The sequence below is a fragment of the Branchiostoma floridae genome, chromosome 16 (genome assembly GCF_000003815.2).
Source record: "Branchiostoma floridae strain S238N-H82 chromosome 16, Bfl_VNyyK, whole genome shotgun sequence".
Lineage (NCBI taxonomy): Eukaryota > Metazoa > Chordata > Leptocardii > Amphioxiformes > Branchiostomatidae > Branchiostoma > Branchiostoma floridae.
In genome coordinates, this window is record NC_049994.1 from 15,770,748 (window position 1) to 15,791,431 (window position 20,684).

Here is a 20,684-nt window from a genome sequence, read left to right on the forward strand (position 1 = left end):
TCCTTTACGTTAGGTTTAAGCGCTGCTTAAATACCAGTTTTCGGGCATGTGTTAGATATTCCATTCAATTTACTTTTTGTATGCATGCTTGTATGTATATGCATGTGTGCTTGTATGTATGTATCCATGCTTTGTGACTGCTTGTACATGTATGAGTGCGTGCGTGTATGTATGCATGCTTGGTTTGTGCGTGCATGCTTGTATGTGAGTGCATGCTTGTATGTGAGTGTGTGTATGTATGTGCACATGCTTTGTGTGTGATTGCAAGCTTGTACATGTATGTATGAGTGTGTGTATGTATGCATGCTTGTTTACATGCTTTGTGTGTATGTCTATGTTTGTATATGAGTGCGCGTATGTATGTATGTGTGCATGCTTTGTAACTGCTTTTGTGCGTCCATGCTTGTGCGAGCATGTCTGTGTGCATGCTTTGTGACCGCTTGTGCATGTGTGGATGTATATATGTGTGCATCCATGCTTGTGCGTGCGTAAATATATGTGCATGCTTTGTGACTGCTGGTGTATACCTATGCTTGTATGTGAGTCCTTGTATGTATGTGTACTGGGATCGTTGTGTGAATGTTGTTAAGTACCAGGGACAGGGATGGATGTGTGAATGTTCAGGGACAGGGATGGATGTGTGAATGCTGTTCAGCACCAGGGACAGGGATGGATGTGTGAATGTTGTTCTGCAGCAGGGACAGGGATGGATGTGTGAATTTTGTTCTGCACCAGGGACAGGGATGGATGTGTGAATGTTGTTCAGCACCATGGACAGGGATGGATGTGTGAATGCTGTTCAGCACCAGGGACAGGGATGGAAGTGTGAATGTTGTTCAGCACCAGGGACAGGGATGGATGTGTGATGTTGTTCAGCACCAGGGACAGGGATGGATGTGTGAATGCTGTTCAGCACCAGCGACATGGATGGATGTGTGATGTTGTTCAGGGACAGGGATGGATGTGTGAATGTTGTTCAGGGACAGCGATGGATGTGTGAATGGTGCTCAGGGACAGGGATAGATATGTGAATGTTGTAAAGCACCTCAGGGACAGGGATGGATGTATGAATGTTGTTCAGGGACAGGGGTGGATGTGTAAATGTTGTTCAGGGACAGGGATGGATGTGTGAATGTTGTTCAGGGACAGGGATGGGTGTGTGAACGTTGTTCAGCACCAGCGACATGGATGGATGTGTGATGTTGTTCAGGGATTGATGTGTGATGTTGTTCAGGGACAGCGATGGATGTGTGAATGTTGTTCAGGGACAGCGATGGATGTGTGAATGTTGTTCAGGGACAGGGATGGATGTGAGAATGGTGCTCAGGGACAGGGATAGATATGTGAATGTTGTAAAGCACCAGAGACAGGGATGGATGTGTGAATGGTGCTCAGGGACAGGGATGGATGTATGAATGTTGTTCAGGGACAGGGGTGGATATGTTGATGTTGTTCAGCACCAAGGACAGGGATGGATGTGTGGATGTTGTTCAGCACCAGAGACAGGGATGGATGTGTGATGCTGTTCAGGGACAGGGACAGCGATGGCTGTGAATGTTTTAAGCACCAGGGATGGATGGGAGAATGTTGTTCAGGGACAGGGAGAGATTCATTAGGTAAACATTCACTATGTTAATGTAACTTAATGACAAGAAAAATGACGAGACACAGCCATATTCAGATTGCAGTATAATGTATAATACGGTAGCCCTTTTCAACATCAGCTCAACAGGTAGCTTATATTCAAATCTTGGGTAAATTCGTCCCCAAATGTAGTCAAGCACCATGCACCTCAAGAGTTATAGCCTTATCTGCAATACCGCTCCTGGCCGCATCGGAAAAGGGGCCAACGTGTCAAAATGCCAAAGATCTGTCTTTTCGGGGATGGGAGAATCGAAAGACCCCCCAAAGTGTTTGCTTTTTTTCTTTCGCTTTCACAAAAGAAAAATACAGGCCATACAAAAGTAAGAATAACAATATCTATAACATTTCACGAACGGAAACATGGGGTGTTCTATCATCCAGAAGACGTTCCCTTAACAACCTCTCAATACTAATGTTAGGTGTGATCGAGCGTACATTGTCCCATTCGGAAGGGCCACTACCCATCTAGTCGTATGTCGTAATAGTTGTCGGTCTTCATTGTTACAGCGGCACAGGCAGAGGACACATCGTCTCTGTGAATAAAAGATTTACGGTTTTTAGATACGTATATGACTTCAGTTTGTTATGGAACATACTATTAAAGCTCAACTTTTCTTACGCCTTGGTTCAAAGTATGAAAAAAATCCATCGAGCCGTTAACTTGTTCACAGACACACACACAAACACACACACACACACACACACACACACACACACAAACGCTACTGAAAATATGACTTCCATGCACATTTCATGGAGGTCATAAGAGGACGGACTTCCACTTCTATGTACCTCATGTGGCGCCTGATCCTTTGGACCAACCATCCGTTGTCTTCTCGGCTGCGGATGTTGAAGAGTTCCGCCCCGTCTGCGGCGCAGCTAGATTTCGCAAGGGGGCGTGTGTAGAGCGTGAAGCACTTGTTCTCGCGACGGGTGTATGAGGAGGGGCAGCCTGCAAAGTCAACGAAATATTTCGGTTAATCAAGGATAAAAGCTCCTTGGTTTAATGGTCACCTTCAAGTTGGTACAAACGTACACACAGACACACAAATGCACACAGAGACACAAACGCACAACACATGCACACACAGACACAAAGTTGGTCAGCCCCAGACTTCTGTACATCGGTCAGTCACACTTAGGAGCTGAGAATAAAATTGTAGATATCGTAGACGCAAATATACACTGCTGAATGATATGCGGAACTTGGAGCATTACTCTGACAGCTGAACAGAATGAAGTTCTCAAAGTTGGCACAGGGACTATATACTATTCAAACTATTCAATACTGAATGTTTTTTTATGTACACGAGGCAACGATGTGACGCAACATGCATGTTTTTTTTCTTAAAATTAATAACTATCGGAAAATAACTCTCAACTCCTTTGAAATTCCATCTTCATGCAAACTGTTAACAACGCCAACTGCCTCTCATTTGAATGTAGAAACTCGGTAGAAATGACACTTTATTAGTCTGTGACCAGAACCTCTGGTCGACAGACTTTTAGTTTTGTCAGGTTTTCGCGCGTTCGTAGCTGTATCTATATGTTCCCATTGTCTGAATTCTATATGGTTTGGCAGGTCCTCTGTACTGAGGTTGACGATGATGCACGTGATTTTTTTTTGCGGTAGGTGGTTTTATTATGGATGTTATAAAAATAGCACCCCTACAATTTGTTCGTCTTATGGTGTTTTGGCCCAGATCCTCTGCATGTGGGTCATGATGTAATCGGATATTTTCAAGCAGATGCGTGGTTTTATCTGATCGTCAAAGTTATTCGCGTTCGCATCTGTATTTGCATGTTCCCGTTGTTGCATACTTACGTTGTTTGGCAGGTCCTCTGTACTGAGGTTGACGATGATGCACGTGGGGTTTTTTGGCGGCAGGTGGTTTTATTATGGATGTTATAAAAATAACACCCCTACAAAATGTTCGTCTTCCGATGTATTGGTCCAGATCCCCTGTATATGGGTCATGAGGTAATTGATATTGTCAAGCAGATACGTGTTTTTATCTGATCGTCAAAGTTAATTCGCGTTCGCACCTGTAACTGTATGTTCCCGTTGCCGCACACGTACGTTGTTTGGCAAGTCCTCTGCACTGAGGTTGACGATGATGCACGTTGTTTTTTTTTCGCGGCTGCTGGTTTTATTATGGATGTATAAAAATATCACCCCTACAATTTGTTCGTCTTACGGTGTTTTGGTCCAGGGCCGCTTTGTGTGAGCCTTGCCAGAATTAGATATTGCAAGCAGATGCGTGGTTTTATCTGATCGTCAAAGTTATTCGCGTTCGCATCTGTAACTGTATGTTCCCGTTGTCGCATAAGTACGTTGTTTGGCAAGTCCTCTGCACTGAGGTTGACGATGATGCACGTTGTTTTTTTTCGCGGCAGTTGGTTTTATTATGGATGTATAAAAATATCACCCCTACAGTTTGTTTGTCTTGCGCGTACGGTGTTTTGGTCCAGGGCCGCTTTGACAGTTGTTCACCTTTCTCGAAATATTTTGGATTATGATTTTACCATACACACAAGTTGACAGTTGTTCACCTTGCTCGAAATATGTGAACATCTGTGACCAGCTGTGACCAGCTGTGACCAGCTGTTCATGTTGTCAACGGCTGCGACCAGCTGGTCATGATATGTTTGACAACTTCGATCTACTTTGAATATGACAGTATCACCTAATTTTATGTAGCTGCGGGCCAATGGCCATTTACGTTTTTAAGGAACATGGTTGGTACTTTTATTATGATAATGCTGTCTTCATATATACTTGTACTTTCAGCCTCTTGTTATGGTTGTCATAATTTCAGAAATCCAAGTTTGCCAAGACTAGCCTAAATAGACAAAGCTGGGTGAACGCACTACACGATGAAGAGTGTAAGCCATATTAGAAATTATAAAATTACATCAAGGTCCTCCTTCCGTGCTTCATACTTATTACGTCCATAACAGAAACATGTTAGGACTTAGTGCGTTTGTCAGTCTGCCTGTCGGTCTTGTAGCACTTGTAGGTGTGTCTTCTGTGAATGTGCCTGTGTATTAGACCATTCGTTTACTTTTCGTCATCATAACTTTAGACTTTGACCACATGTTATCTCACAATCCATACCTGTTTAGGTCTTTAACATTAAGATTCACATGACACAGACATATTAAGCAACTTTAGATAAAACGATATAGTTAACACCGTGAAAAAAATCATTATAGGATATAAGCACAACGTCACACACCAAAGAAGACAAAACAAGCAACATATACCAGACCGACGTCACAGACTATGTTACCTACGGTCACTTGTTCTACTTCGTTCTCGTCATTTTCTTGGACCAGTAAGCCCCAAAACATGTGGAGACCTGCCGATATAATCACGGTCTTCATTTTCTAATCGGTCCGGTGCAAGAAGAAAAACCGGTTTTCTACCAGGACAATGAACAGAACCCCCCCCCCCCCCCCCTTTATTGACATCCAGACTGACGATCCACTACGTCACCGAGGAATAGTAATCAGTAAACGTACCTGCAAAGGGTGCGGGACTGTCATCCGGGGCCACCACCATAGCAAAGCGGGTACCTGCACGGGCAGAGAGCGGGCACTCAGTGAAGAAATGATCATGGAAGCTCATCTGTGTTGGTAGCAATCATAGTACAATGCTTAAATTTCTTCCAACGCAAACGTTTATTGTTGTTTATTTGTTTACTAAAATTCACCACACAAGTGGAAGGGGCGGGGGAACAGGTGGTGACACCTTTGCTGGCCATCGCCTCGACATAAAAATACAATAGATACAGCAGACTAAGATTAATAAAAAAAAACGACATAATCAACCGATCAGACTACCGAGCCCTTAAATCCTGGCAGGAGGCGCACTTACATGCAGTAGACCAGGTACAGAGGTTATCGGATGCAAAGTGGCGTCTGAATCTATCAACAGTAGATTTCACAAGAAGCTGTTTGAAAGACAATAAGTCGGACTGGTGTGACGACACAGCTCCTATGTTGCGAACGGTGACATCAATCTTGTTCCATGCGTGTACATGGATCAAATTTTCAACGACCACTGTGGCCTTCTTCAGGATGAATAATGTCCAATCACTTCAGAACGTAGAATTCATGACATGTGATCTAAATATGTAGACTTCAATGGTAGTTCGCATTCCTGAAGATTGAATTTTTCCCAAGTTTTTCACACCTTGCCGACCATTAAAGGAATCGTCTTGCTTATCAATGAAGTCTTCCAACCAGTTTATCTTTGAAAATGATGAACATTTAATCTCCTATCGCATACCATTCAAATAGTTCGAGTAGAAATAGATTTAGAATATATGACATTCCCTTTTAGCATTGCTATCTATTTTTTTAAATCTTCTTTGTCAACTATACAATTACTAGTATGTATATGTTTACTTCATAATCCGTGGACATTGATGCATGATTATGTACAGTTTAAAAATTTCAACAGAGATTAGATAAACTGTAGTCATGGTAATCGTAACATTATCAATACTGACTGAATCGAAAAAGAACTTGACTGTCCATTACATTACTGTGAGAGGGGATACCAAAAATTCAAAGAGCTGCCATTACTATTATTTTGGTGGTGTCGCTGCGTTCTAGATTGAATTTGTGTTACCCTTTACTTTATGATAATGGTATCCCAAAACACAAAAGTATGAAAACACACAAACACACAAAACGTGAAAAGATTCATTTTTTATCGATACAATTCGTTGATGAGCGCTTTGTCAAATCTCTCGGCCACAGCGACGCCGTCAACGTATAATCTCCAAGCAGATCCTTCGGTGCCATAAGATAGTATCAAAGCTGGCAAAGGAGTATAGCCGGCCAAAGGGAGTCAGACGGGCACTCTCGGTGCAAACACACTCCTAGGCCGGCTTCACTCCTCTGCCAGCTTTTGATACTACCGTATGCTACCGGATGAACTACTTCTGGATTAACCAACATACAACTAGCAGCTTTTGAGGTGCCTTACCTGTAATCTCCAAGCAGATCCTACAATGGCATAAGATAGTACCAAACTGGCCAAGGAGAGTAGTCAGCCAAGAGGTGTCCATTTGCCATTTACTATTGTTGAATAGAAATGCTCCTCCCTGTTTCAGTGGAGGCAGATCCCTGGTAGCAAAACACACTCCTAAGCCGGCTTCACTCCTCTGCCAGCTTTTGATACTATTTTATGCTGCCGGAGGATCTCCTTGGAGATTATCCTACCTGTGCCGATGCCACCGTCAGGGCACCCAGCAGACATGCGGTCAGAAGAAGTTGTCTCATCGCGTTACGATTCTGGGGTGTCATGGAAAAAAAAGGTACTTTTGTGGGCACATTATGTTAAATCGATGAAGGTTAGACATCGATGAAATACGCCCAAAAGTAGTTACTCAAGCAACTGGATATGATTTTGGAAACAGTCCTCAGCCCTTTGCATTTCAATCCCTACTTAGGGTTTAAAACCTGCTCTCAAACAAGATCTGTTTAATGTCACTGACGAAAGATGTTTCCAAAAACATGTCCAGTTGCTTGAGCAACTGCTATTTGGCGTATTTTGTATCTTTATTTCGTTGTACATAGTAGACCAAGTCCCTTAAATTTTGCTTTTGGTTCTGCCAAAAAGAGTTTAAAAAAGCTGCTACATTCTCAGCCATAGCAAGGATAATATCGAAAGGAAATGTAGTCAAATTCATTTCTTTGTTTGCTAAGTAAAAGGATAACTTTCGTCACATGGACAGAAAAATCTGTAGGTGTGGGGTCTGAGAGAAACAACATGACTTGATGTCCGCTAAATTTCACTTAACGTATTATCTGGATTAGAGAACCAAGCAAATAGAACACCCGACAAAACGTTACTTTTCGAGAAAATGCGGTAGTCAACTTACTTGTATATCAAAAACTGTAACGAGAACATGCACATACCAGTTAATGATGGTTGCGCCTGGGTGATATGTTCCCAACACCAGGAGAAAAGTCGCAGTATCTGGCGTTATGGTTTGCCGACATAAACGCGCGTCTTTCTGTTGGACAGAATTGTTGTAGTTACAGGCGTATGCAAAATATCGGAATCAATCAAATAGCGGGTATCAAAATGCTTTGTTATCTAATACTTTGCCGTAGGCTATGCGACCCATTTTCCTATGTGACAACAAAAAGATTATGTCTTTTGAAAAGGCCAAGAATGAGAAATGCGCCCGTACTATGTGCTCGCGGTGAACACACGAATTCTTCCGCGACATAGGGTAGTGCGTAGCAAAAACAGTAAAGAAAGGGCTTCGACGGTCCGGGTTTGAGTTCATATTTCTCATAATCTTCTACGAAACGGTATTTAATACTAACATGACTGGAAAGCGTAAGAAATGTTGTGTTTTTGGGAAGAAATTGATTCGGGAATCCGAGCCTAAGTTCAGTGTATGAGTCCGCGTTGGAAGTGCTTCGCCCCTCTGACCTAGATCATCTCTAAGCGTTCTGTAGGCCGTGTCGCTATGCCGAAACTGTGGTGATGGCAGAGGGATATGTCGCAAAGGCCAAGTATTATAATTAAAGAACAAAGCATGTTGACTCATCCATGTATTATACATACTTCTGTAACGACACCACTTCTGTCCAATACACATTTCTGTCCAACACACAGGTATATTTCTTTCCAACACACCGGTGTGTTACGCCCGGTGTTGCTATGCCAAAACTGTGGTGATTGGTAGAGGAATATGTCGCATAGGCCAAGTATAAATTAAAGAACAAAGCATGTTGGTGACGCATGTCGTCTTGGAAGGCCCTGACGGCCAGACTCACACTCATTAAACACACTTCTGTAAAAGCATGAAACTTGTGTTCTGTGCAACAATAGAAACGAATCTAGGGGTGGAGCCAATAGAAACCTGCTTTTACATGGCAACTGTTGCTAGGCAACTTTTTAGCATGGCAACGAGTAACAAAGAGAGCCATTGTCTGCATTTCTGCCTGAAAGCACCTTGATTTGTAGGCCAAATGACACAAAAGTGGGTACTGCAGTTACCAAGTCCCATTTCTTAAGAATTCCGACTGTCCTTTTTACTGTAAACCATCATACCAAGTCTATTTAAATGCTTTTACCACATTTTGAGCAATTATAACTGTATTTTGCACCAATCGCCAAGACTCTTCCGCATAAAAGCACGCACTAGAGAATTGGATGGCTCGAGACGTCGAGAAACATGTATAGACTCGTCTGAAAAGAGCACATGATAGACTCCTTGCTATGTTCCTACGACATATGATGCAATGTAAGTGATTAAGTGTTCAGGGCACGGAGATATGATGGACCTGAATCAAGTTTCCAAATGTTCTGTGTTAAGTCTTTCTCAAACTGGCTACCGCCAAACCGTGTGAGCCTACACCAGATAACACAATTCCACTGTAGAACAGATAGGTATAGGAAGACTACACTACTCTACCTTGTCGACTTGATAAACAGTTCAAAGTGCTAGAGGTATAAATAAGCTTTGGATGTATACACAGTTATTTTAAAAGTGATTATTGTTATGTTTTATAATGTTTGGGATTGTGCACTTCCATTGCTTTTCATTTTGATTGTAACATGTGTAAAGCATACTGCAATTCAGCCGAAGAAATAGAGGCTGCCATTGTATGTTACTGTTTGTCGCTCGATGCGAAATAAAAAACAATTTAATTAATTAATTCATTCATTCAAGTCTATAGATTAGTAAAGCGAATGTAGCACGAAAAGATGCGAGGTCCACAGGTGTAACTGAGTAAAGATTGCAGACTGTAGTACCAACTAGATACGATAGATGTCGCTATGTGACAGCCCGCAATCCTAATCAAAACATAGGCCATGACATTCGTTCAAGGTAATGTAAATCTGACGCCCATTTTGGCAACAGGTTCACTTAAGCTAGGGGCACAACCAGCCGTACTTGCAACTGCGTGGTGTCCAAGTGCCAAAACGTGGGCAATCGCACAGAGATTGTACGTTGTAAGCACGTACAACTCACTTACCACTTGCGCAACGAACGATGCACGCAACCGGCTCACGGCCAGGCGTGGCGTGCAGACCACATACTTACACCTTAGCTTGCGCAACCGCGCGAGAGACGTGCTGAGACGTACTCCCTCCCTGCTCTTGTCAGTCCTTCCCTACGTTTTCGGAAAAACGTGGCGGACGTGACCTCCCTGTGGCGCGCCATTTTGAGTACATTGAAGACTCCATTCAATAAGTCGTAGCATAGTCACGATACGTCAAATCGAGCTATTATATGTGTCCCCGTGATCTAAAAGAGTCAGGCAACCGTGTGTAGGTCAGTTGAGATTTCAAAAAGTAGTTGAAGACGAGATTCGTTCCGTCAAAGTTGACCTTCTATGTACTCATTTTGGCGAGGGTGTCTCGTGTTTTACGGTCTGCATGGGGGTTTCCAGGTGACCGATGTGATACTTCCGGATCAAACCAACTACCCAAAACAAAACACGCAATACTCTACCAGTGATTACCGATTGAGTACCCTCAGTTTGGAGAATCGTATGTATCTCAGTCAATACACTTTAGACAGCTTGATTAAACAGACCAGATCTAGGAGGTTTTACCAGTTATCTTATTAAACCTTATTGGTTCATCCCAACTGACCCGAGACTTTGCACTACAAGTGACCGAATGAAACTTTTACCTCCAAATATTATCTGTCATATTGCCATATATATATATATATATATATATATATATATATATATATGTATATTAACTGTACTTGAAGCAGAATTCTGGAATAGCCTTAAAGCTATTCCGACGACAGTGTATCATTCAAATGATACAGGGTAATACACAATATACATACAGCGATCTATGGGGTGTATCATTCAAATGATATAGGTTAAGATACAAGAATCCCAACTGGTGCAACATTCAAAGGACAAATTCCATGGGAAAGACTAAGCTATTCCGGCAGTGTATCATTCAAATGAAATAGGTAATATACTGCGATCTAGGGGGTGTATCATTCAAATGATACAGGTATACAATAATCCCAACTGGTGCAACATTCAAAGGACAAACTCCATGGGAAAGACTAAGCTATTCCGACAGTGTATCATTCAAATGATACAGGGCAATATACACCGATCTAGGGGGTGTATCATTCAAATAATACAGGTTAAGATACAATAATCCCAACTGGTGCAACATTCAAAGGACAAATTCCATGGGAAAGACTAAGCTATTCCGACAGTGTATCATCCAAATGATACAGGTCAATATACAGCGATCTAGGGGGTGTATCATTCAAATGATACAGGTTGAGATACAATAATCCCAACTGGTTAAACATTCAAAGGACAAACTCCATGAGAAAGACTAAGCTATTCCGACAGTGTATCATTCAAATGATACAGGGCAATATACAGCGATCTAGGGAGTGTATCATTCAAATGATACAGGGTAAGATACAATGATCCCAACTAGTGCAACATTCAAAGGACAAAGGGGAAAGACTAGGCTATTACGACAGTGTATCATTCAAATGAAACAGGTAATATATTGCGATCTAGGGGTGTATCATTCAAATGATACAGGATAAGATACAATAATCCCAACTGGTTAAACATTCAAAGGACAAACTCCATGGGAAAGACTAAGCTATTCCGACAGTGTATCATTCAAATGATACAGGGTAATATACAGCGATCAAAAGGGTGTATCATTCAAATGATACAGGATAAGATACAAGAATCCCGACTGGTGCAACATTCAAAGGACAAAGGGAAAGACTAAGCTATTCCGACAGTGTATCATTCAAATGATACAGGGTGATATACAGCGATCAAAAGGGTGTATCATTCAAATGATACAGGATAAGATACAAGAATCCCGACTGGTGCAACATTCAAAGGACAAAAGGAAAGACTAAGCTATTCCGACAGTGTATCATGTAGATTATACAGGGTAATATACAGCGATCTAGGGGGTATATCATTCAAATGTAGGTTTATATAGGTTAAGATACAAGAATCCCGACTAGTGCAACATTCAAAGGACAAAGGGAAAGACTAAGCTATTCCGACAGTGTATCATTCAAATGATACAGGGTAATGTACAGCGATTTAAAGGGTGTATCATTCAAATGATACAGGATAAGATACAAGAATCCCAACTAGTGCAACATTCAAAGGACAAACTCCCCGGGAAAGACTATTATATATGATACAGTTGTAGAAAGGCGCTGTTCCATCCATATTAACCTCCTTTAATAACGGAAAGTTTCGACGGGAGGACAACTGTGTCAATTTGACACAGTTGTAGAAAGGCGCTGTTTTATCCGTATTACCTCCTTCAATAACAGAAAGTTTCGACGGGAGGATTCTGTGTCAATCTATAAGACACAGTTGTAGAAAGGCGCTGTTTTATCCGTATTACCTCCTTCAATAACAGAAAGTTTCGACGGGAGGATTCTGTGTCAATTTATAAGACACAGTTGTAGAAAGGCGCTGATTTATCCGTATTACCTCCTTCAGTAATAGAAAGTTTCGACGGAAGGATTCTGTCTCAATTTATATGACACAGTTGTAGAAAGGCGCTGTTTTATCCGTGTCACCTCCTTCAATGACAAAGTTTCGACGGGAGGACAACTGTCAATTTATATGAACGAATGTTACACCTTCAGGATTCTTGTATCATTTGAATGATTCACCCACTAGATTGCTGTGACATTTCAATTATGCACTGTTGGGATATCTTAGTTTTTCCCTCTGTCCTTTGAATGTTACACTTTAGGATGCTTGTATTTTAACCTGTATCAATTGAATGATATACCCTTTAGATCGCTGTATATTACCCTTTCTCATTTGAATGATTCGGCATATGTTCGTCTTTCCTTCTGTCTTTTTGTTTGAACCTTTATTCATTCACGAGAAGCTCAAATCGGCCAGCAGGCCGCTTTTCATTGAGGTCAGATAACATAAAATAGAAATACAGATTACATTGAGTACTAACAAATCCATCAACCTATATCACTACACATTAGGGCTGGGTACCGGTGCAGAAAATTCAGGTCCGGTTCTGGTCCATGTCCTTTGAATGCTACACCTATGCTAGGATTATGCTAGGATTCTTGTATCTTAACCTGCATCATTTGAATGATACACCCTCTAGATCGTTGTATATTATTCTGTATCATTTGATTGATATACTGTAGGGATATCTTGATTTAATTGATTTGATTTATTTTTTTGCACAATTTTTAAAAAAGATAACATAACACAAATTAAAGGATGAAAGGACGTGCAGGGGGAGAACAGATATTTTGATTCAAACTATTCCAACTTTGCGGGCATCTGAACTTGGCGTTTTTAGCTTGGATCTGATTTAGGTTGTTCCACTGTACATGTCCAGTGCTGTAGTGATGGAAAAGGCCATGGAATTGCTTTGGTACACAAGAACTCGTTTATTGTTTTGTGGACGAAAAGACAACTTTGTAGTTTGTTTATATCATATATAGTCATTACTTTTAGATTACAAAACAAAGATGCAGAATGGAATGTGTACGAGACAACTTAGTCTTAGTCTTTCCCTCTGCCCTTTGAATGTTGCACCAGTTGGAATTCTTGTATCTTGATAACCTGTATCATCTGAATGATGCACCCTTTAGATCAATGTATATTCCCCTGCGTCATTTGAATGATACACCCTCTAGATCGTTGTATATTCTCGGAGTACAAAGAAGTTCTAGTAACTCAGCATGTAGAGCAGAGCTTGGTATATACCCAGTTGATGTAAACTTAGACAACGGCTATTCCTGTACATTGTTAAGGAGTAAAGACTAAATGACATTTACATTCAAAGTTTCTTTCACAAGTTATCCGTAGACGAAGGAAAACTTAGATTTTACAAAAGCTTAAAAACAGCATACGACATGGAAAACTACTTGTACCAAAGCAATTTTGAATTCCGCTCAACAATATGTAAGTTAAGAATTAGTTCGCACTCATTAGAAATAGAGAAAGGAAGATATAAAAAGCTACCTGCTCATGAAAGAGTTTGTAAGCAGTGCACAACGAATGCAGTCGAAAATGAAACACATTTCATCTGTGAATGTCCCCGATTCGATGCTGAAAGAAACACACTGTCCGAAATCACACCAAACTATTCATTTCTAAAAAAACACACAAAGGACACACCTTCTGCTAAGATCATCGAATCAATCTATGTATGATAGAAAATGTGGGACATTTCATTTTCAAGACAAACCCCGCAATAGCGATATGTAGGTTTTAGAATCGCACTCGACATTCTGTATGTACATACAATCAGTTAATCTTTGTATGTTAGAATTTAGAATTATTTACCCGTTTTCAATCACTCCATGTAGTTGATTTTGTTCACTTTCAATTAGCCCCATGGACATGAATTTGCAATAAAAGATATATATTACCCCTTGTCATTGAAGGATACCCTGTCAGGATAGATTAGTCTTTCCTTCTGTTCTTTGAATGCTACACCATTAGGATTCTTGTATCTTAACCTATATAAACCTACATTTGAATGATATACCCACTAGATCGCTGTATATTACCCTGTATAATCTACATGATACACTGTCGGAATAGCTTAGTCTTTCCTTTTGTCCTTTGAATGTTGCACTAGTTGGGATTCTTGTATCTTATGCTGTATCATTTGAATGATACACCCTTTAGATCGCTGCATATTATCCTGTATCATTTGAATGATACACTGTCGGAATAGCTTAGTCTTTCCCTTTGTCCTTTGAATGTTGCACTAGTTGGAATTATTGTATCTTATCCTGTATCATTTGAATGATACACCCCCTAGATCGCTGTATATTGCCCTGTATCATATGAATGATACACTGTCGGAATAGCTTAGTCTTTCCCTTTGCCCTTTGAATGTTGCACCAGTCGGGATTATTGTATCTTATCCTGTATCATTTGAATGATACACCCCTAGATCGCAATATATTACCTGTTTCATTTGAATGATACACTGTCGGAATAGCTTAGTCTTTCCCTTTGTCCTTTGAATGTTGCACTAGTTGGGATCATTGTATCTTACCCTGTATCATTTGAATGATACACCCCCTAGATCGCAATATATTACCTGTTTCATTTGAATGATACACTGTCGGAATAGCTTAGTCTTTCCCATGGAGTTTGTCCTTTGAATGTTGCACCAATTGGGATTCTTGTATCTTAACCTGTATCATTTGAATGATACACCCCTACATCGTTTCATTTGAATAATACACTGTCGGAATAGCTTTAAATTGACACAGCTGTCCTCCCGCCGAAGTCTTAAACTGTTCCTGTAACTTCTTGTTGTAAAGGAGGTTGTCTCTTTCACCGCCTAAGTCCGTCGGTTCATGTGCATGGTTTCATGCGCTTCTACCGACAGTGTATCCCGGAAACAGATGCGTTTTACTTTGTGACCGGGTACCGCAAAACCCCCATGTGGTGCGTATTTCAGCCGGAAACATGGCGGCTAGAAACATGGCGGCTTCCGAAAAATCTGAGTCAGGCCAAACTTTGAGGTGGTAACCCGTCAATCTAGTAAAAGTCTAATTTATATTGTGAGGTACACAAGGTTCTCTGAGCCTTCATCGTTACGTGGACATATTTGATGACCTGATTTGACGAATTGTAACTGTGCTACGACTGATTGAATGGAGTCTTCTATGTACTCAAAATGGCGCGCTACATCCCCCAAAAACGTGCGGACAAAAAGCACGTACGGCGGGTTGTGCCCCCTAGCTTTAGTGAAGGAATAGGATGGCCAAGGTGACGGTGACGTAGCCCGCCAAAATGAATGGCACATAAGACGCATACCCACCAAGTTAGACTATTTATTGTGTGCGTTTTGACACATAAGTTGAGCTCATAGAAAATGAATTGGAAACACTGTACATTGTTGTAAAATATCATTACATGTATTCTGCTTAATTTAGTCATGTAACGTTACGATATATCTTCCGCGTTCTAGGAATTCATAGTACAATTTATTTGCTTTCCCGAGACGTGATCTGGATTACAACATTTCAATGGTCATGTTGTTAGTATACATGTAGCTGCTTTCATCAACATTAACAGCACTATCATCTGGTGCTTTTAAGCTTTATAATTCAGATCTTTTTTAACATTGGAGAGATCAGATCAAAAACAGTATATACTATTATCATATAGCCAGGCGCCGTGGACCAATCAGAAGGCTTTATTTCCCCCATAATCCAGGCGATTATGAGCCCACAACCACCTGCTTTTCCCAAGGTTCCCATTAGTTCAACAATACGGGCATGGGTCTCGTTCTCAGAGTACTGTACATGATTTGTGAGGAAGATTTTACAACTCTGGGAACTAAAGCCACATACCGCGAATGAACAAAATAGTGGCAGTTCGGACGCGTTTGTAGTACATAGAGATAGATCGCAAACAGTGATGTATACGGAAGGTGCAGGGAGTGCTGGTGAGATTTTATCGCCCAGCCACATACGTAAGAAGTTTCGAAAGGTAGGGAGAGCAAGAATCCACCCGGCCAGCAAGAAAAAGGGCCGGACGAGCAAACTGGATCTCGTCTATGGGCTAACGTTACTATGTATGTAATGTAATGGGCTCTCCGGACTCGTCATGTCTAGATATATGACAATGTCTATATGATAATAACGTTAATGATCCTCTTTCCTTCGGTGTATACGGCTATGCGGGCTAGGTCGCTTCATTCGGTGGTTATAGGAAACGCCATGAATTATTGCACCGTATACACCGAAGGGCGGGTCATTGGGTATATTGAAAAATAGCTATCGTGATGTAGTTGAATAGTTTCTAGTTGGTCGAGTTTGATCGCAGCGGCCGATGTTCTTCATCTTCATTGCGTCGACAACGTTTGTGCCATTCAATAGTGCCACGCCAAGAAAGAATAACACCAACGATGAGGAATAATACTGTCGGCCCCGCTGCCACAGCTACGAAGTAATAGACCTTCACTGCGGAGATGTTGAAAAAAAGCACACATTTTATATCTTTTGAAAAGCAACACATTACTGTCTTAAAATTCTGCCCAGGCCCTGTCTAACTAATCAAGTTGATTATACACGTATTACACATTGCCACATCAGCATGAATATAACGCACATGACATGAGAAATTTAAGTATAAATTTGGGCAGGCCCGTTTATCATGTGACTATATGTAACAGTGAGGATCTGGTTTTGTTATCAAACTTATCATCAATAACGGTGTATTCGTAAAGAATCATAACTCACAACTCACAACAAATCATGTTGTCGCCATTGTCATCGTAGCCTTTCTGTGCTCTTTTGAACTCATCGGAGGACCAGTCGAAGCCCCCACAGGTGGTGAACCCCGGGGGTGGGGGGTTCATCTGTCCCTCATCCCCCTCCCTGATCATCATGGCCATCCCCTCCACCTGGTGGATCTCGATGTGACAGTGCACAAACCACCAACCTGGGGGGAGAAATAGAAGAGGACGTGATTGTGTCTGATAATAGAAAGGACTAACGGCTACCAACTACAACACAACCAATGACACTCTTTCAATCTCAAATACTCAGATATCCTAGACCGCAAACTCTGCTGCGGGTTTCAACTGGAGCATGGAGAGAAGCAATGTTTTGTCCTAGCCTTTGATAACATGAGGCCTACGTATTGGACTTTCCTTTCTTTGAGAACTGGCGCTCCCACCACAAGAGACAACATCAGCTCCTGTTCTCAAACAAGAGGGGCTAATTGACTCATTTGCATCAACGTAATTTGCAACCTTTTTTGCATTTCGGTTCCTATTGGAATATCTAGAAATTGGCCTCACTCAATTCATAGAGTATAAAACCTGCTCTGCAACAGATCTGCTCAATGTCAGTACTGCTACTAGTATTTTAATGTCTGACCGTTTCCGAAATCATATCCTGCTGCTACTTTTTGGCGTATCTCATTCCCCGGATGTCTAACCATCATCGGCGATAGAAAGTATTGTTTATAAAGAAAGCAGTCATCTGAATTTCCATGCAGCTCACCTGGATTGTCAGCCAGAAAGCGCAGCACCACGTACCCTCCCACGGGCACGATCACGGTGTCCTTCAAGGGCGGGTTCTCCATGTTCAACCCTGGTTTGTTTCCGTTGCCCCATGACACGTTCATCCAACTCCTGGCGTTGCAGTTCTCAAGAGCACTGCAGTTGATGTCCGTATTCTGGCTCTGGTAGACGCCGTTGCTGTCGTACTCCGGGAAGCCCATGTCTAGCACGTAGAAGTGGTGGCCGTGGATATGGACAGGATGGGCTGTACCGTTGATGCTTCCACCTACGTGTCCCAAGAACATGAAGGCGTAGAGAATCAATAAGTATATTTTCAGCTACTTGTAGATTTGCGATGCGCAACGTCTGAACACGATAGATTTGACATCCTAACGTAAGATACATCTGCAATGCATTTCACTCCGGATGATCTGATAAGCAAACTTTTTATCCTTCTCAGTGCCCTATTCTTCCTGTGCTCTAGTTTTCTAGTTTTTCTTCTACTTCTCTTATCCCCCCCCCCCCCCCGACGAGATCTGTATACAGTCGGCTGTTACCAGTCTGACACTGTTTTTGCCCATGATATTTCTGCTTGTTGATTGATACACTATATCTTTCTGCCGTCACGACGAAATTTAAGCATGGTCGTTTTGGACATCACGCCATTACTATTGTTGTACTTAAATTCCACCGTACCCACAGTCAGTTCAAAATATAAAACGAAACTAACACCACCTGCCAAGGTACTGCAGTGTTGAGATACAATTTTATATCTCTACTTACCTGCTCCCATATTGTAGAGGACCAACTGTACCACGTTGTCCTTTGCGATGTTGATGTTGTAGGAACATTCACAAAATTTGTCCCCGCCACACTCGCTCTCCAAGCATGGGGTCAGACCCAGGCCTTTTCGGTCAACCTGCATTCAGCAGACAATACACAAAAATTACATATTTATAAAGACGCAGCTCGTAATGTCCTGTTTCGAACGCGATTATGAACTCGAAAATGAATATTCACTAGATTTCTTCATAAATACCTTAATTAGGTGTTGTGAAGAAAAAAAAACCTTTGTAAGAAGATGAATGGTCAACTGGCTGAACCAGTACTAGTATATTAGGTGATTTGCATTATTATACTGTTAAGTTCACTTCTCCTTAACAATACTCAAATGACCTGATGGCGACATATCGACAGTACAATCTACAAGAGCTTCACTGCATGTGTGTCTATGACAAAAGATAGAAAACTGGACGTTCCGGATCCACTCCGTTCCAAAATCGACCTTGCCTTTCGGTTCTGAACACATACCCACAAATCTAATCTCAATTCATCCAGAGGTTCTTACGTTATGTTGCTGCGAAAAGACAAACACACACACACATACATCAAGTTTTCATAGAGCTACATGTATTCAACAATCCTAGGCATCTTATAACAAATGGCTACCATTTTATCGCATCCCCAAATATCACCGTACTGAGACACTTACTGCAGGAGGAGCACTTGGTGGAATAAAGCGGTGTCCGTTCACTGACGACCTCTGGGCTCCGTCCAGTTCGTTCCCGGCGAAGTGGAAGTTGATGAAATGCTCCTCCCACTTTTCTGGCTCGGCAGAGTCGAACTGCGGCACAGTCTGAGGCTGCGCAGAGCGAAGCTGGTGAACGTTGACGCACCGGGTAAAGTCCGAACTTCTGTAGTTTCGATGAAAACATTTTTATTTCTATTCATTTTATTTCTATTGTATTGTAACAAGACAATACAGGCCAGGAAGCGGCGATGATTTGGGTCCTATGAATATATATCAGTTCAACATTAACTTGGCTTGCACTTTAAACCTTGCATATACACTCAGAGTTCCGATTTTAAAGGAACGCAAAAATGCATTTAAAAAATCACATATCAAACATGATTTTGAAACGAAACTATTAAAATATTATTGTAATTATGTTTTACGGCAAATCCAAACATAACGTAGATAACGTTACATCATTTGCCATGTATGAAACTACTTTGAAACAAAGCTATATGGAAACACCAAAATATATGAATAGAAGAAAAAGTGAACATACTGAAATGGACAGTTGATCACAGTGCACATATTGGAGTCGGTACAGGCTCTCCTAGTACTGCTGGGGTCCTGGTTGATCAGTGCGCCACGGTAGTGCAGGATAGCTTTTATCGAGTGTCTTTGGGCCGTGTCCTGAAACAGGGTGATGTAATTGTTGTTGTACATTTCAACCACGAAACAGCAAGAAATTAGAGAGACAAGCCAAATACCAAATGCAAATATTCATTCCTTCCAGCTATCTGTCCAACAAGTATTTTTTTGCGTTCCATTATACTTGAGGGAAAAGAAGTGAGTCACACTCATGGCGCGTGATAACTTTCAAGCGGATTCGAAGCCTGAGCGGATCTTGGTAGCAGAGTCGCACTGTGGATGCTATCTCTTACCTTATAGCTTGAACCCCAATCCCGACCCTACCCCTACCCCTAAATCCTAACCCTACCCCTCAACCCTTAATCTAATCCTACACCTAACCCGACCCTATCCCTAAAGCCCCCTTTACAAATCAAGAATTTAGCTCGGCCGAGTTGTCGGCGAGCTCTAAATTACGAGGAGGTATGACCCTGATGCCGACGAAGAAACTCTGCCATTTGTTCGTAGGCTCAGGGTCATGCCTCCTCGTAATTAAGAGCTCGCTGACAACTCGGCCGAGCTAAATTCTTGATTTGTAAAGGGGGCTTAATCAGTAGCGATCGTCAACAGAATAAAACATATACGACCAAAAGGTCATGCAAATAACACAAGTTACAGACTTAGGCTACATCAAGTAAAATCTATGGATGGCACCCTATGCAGACTCCAAATTTAACGCCAGAGGGCAAAAATGGATAAAGAAAAATAAGACGGCAAGATTTTCAAAATAGACACCATAAACGTTGTACTATATTAAAGAAGAATTGAAGAGACAATCCATGGTATCACAGCCAACAAGTGACA

The 20,684-nt window shown here is 41.5% G+C and overlaps 2 protein-coding genes across 3 annotated transcripts in view; both read right to left on the reverse strand.

The window, feature by feature from the left end:
- Positions 1-1,695: 1,695 nt before the first annotated feature.
- LOC118403432 lies at positions 1,696-6,938 on the reverse strand. 2 transcript variants are annotated; one of them, XM_035802145.1, is made up of 4 exons: positions 6,880-6,938; positions 5,170-5,223; positions 2,437-2,596; positions 1,696-2,177 (listed from the first exon to the last, which is right to left on the reverse strand). In XM_035802145.1, the coding sequence occupies exons 1-4, from the start codon at positions 6,914-6,916 to the stop codon at positions 2,102-2,104; spliced, it is 327 nt and encodes a 108-aa protein (XP_035658038.1). In that variant the 5' UTR covers positions 6,917-6,938; the 3' UTR covers positions 1,696-2,101. The 2 variants fall into 2 exon arrangements, with proteins under 2 accessions (XP_035658038.1, XP_035658039.1); XM_035802146.1 differs by lacking the exon at positions 6,880-6,938 and adding an exon at positions 5,525-5,814.
- Positions 6,939-16,909: 9,971 nt separating this feature from the next.
- LOC118432837 (laccase-1-like) overlaps positions 16,910-20,684 on the reverse strand; it is an 11,265-nt gene continuing 7,490 nt past the window's right edge. The window contains exons 9-13 of the mRNA XM_035844457.1: positions 19,753-19,883; positions 19,173-19,374; positions 18,464-18,599; positions 17,682-17,966; positions 16,910-17,115 (exon numbers count right to left, since the gene is read on the reverse strand). Of these exons, the coding sequence (XP_035700350.1) occupies positions 16,910-17,115; positions 17,682-17,966; positions 18,464-18,599; positions 19,173-19,374; positions 19,753-19,883 (960 nt within the window). The remainder of the gene's footprint in view (positions 17,116-17,681; positions 17,967-18,463; positions 18,600-19,172; positions 19,375-19,752; positions 19,884-20,684) is intronic.

Coding starts and splice junctions, on each gene's coding strand:
- LOC118403432 (XM_035802145.1), bottom strand. CDS start 6,916: ATGTCTGCTGGGTGCCCTGACGGTGGCATCGGCACAG. Junction 5,224..6,879: donor TGACGGTGGCATCGGCACAG/GTAGGATAATCT, acceptor CTGCCCGTGCAG/GTACCCGCTTTGCTATGGTG. Junction 2,178..2,436: donor AGGATCAGGCGCCACATGAG/GTACATAGAAGT, acceptor TTTTATTCACAG/AGACGATGTGTCCTCTGCCT.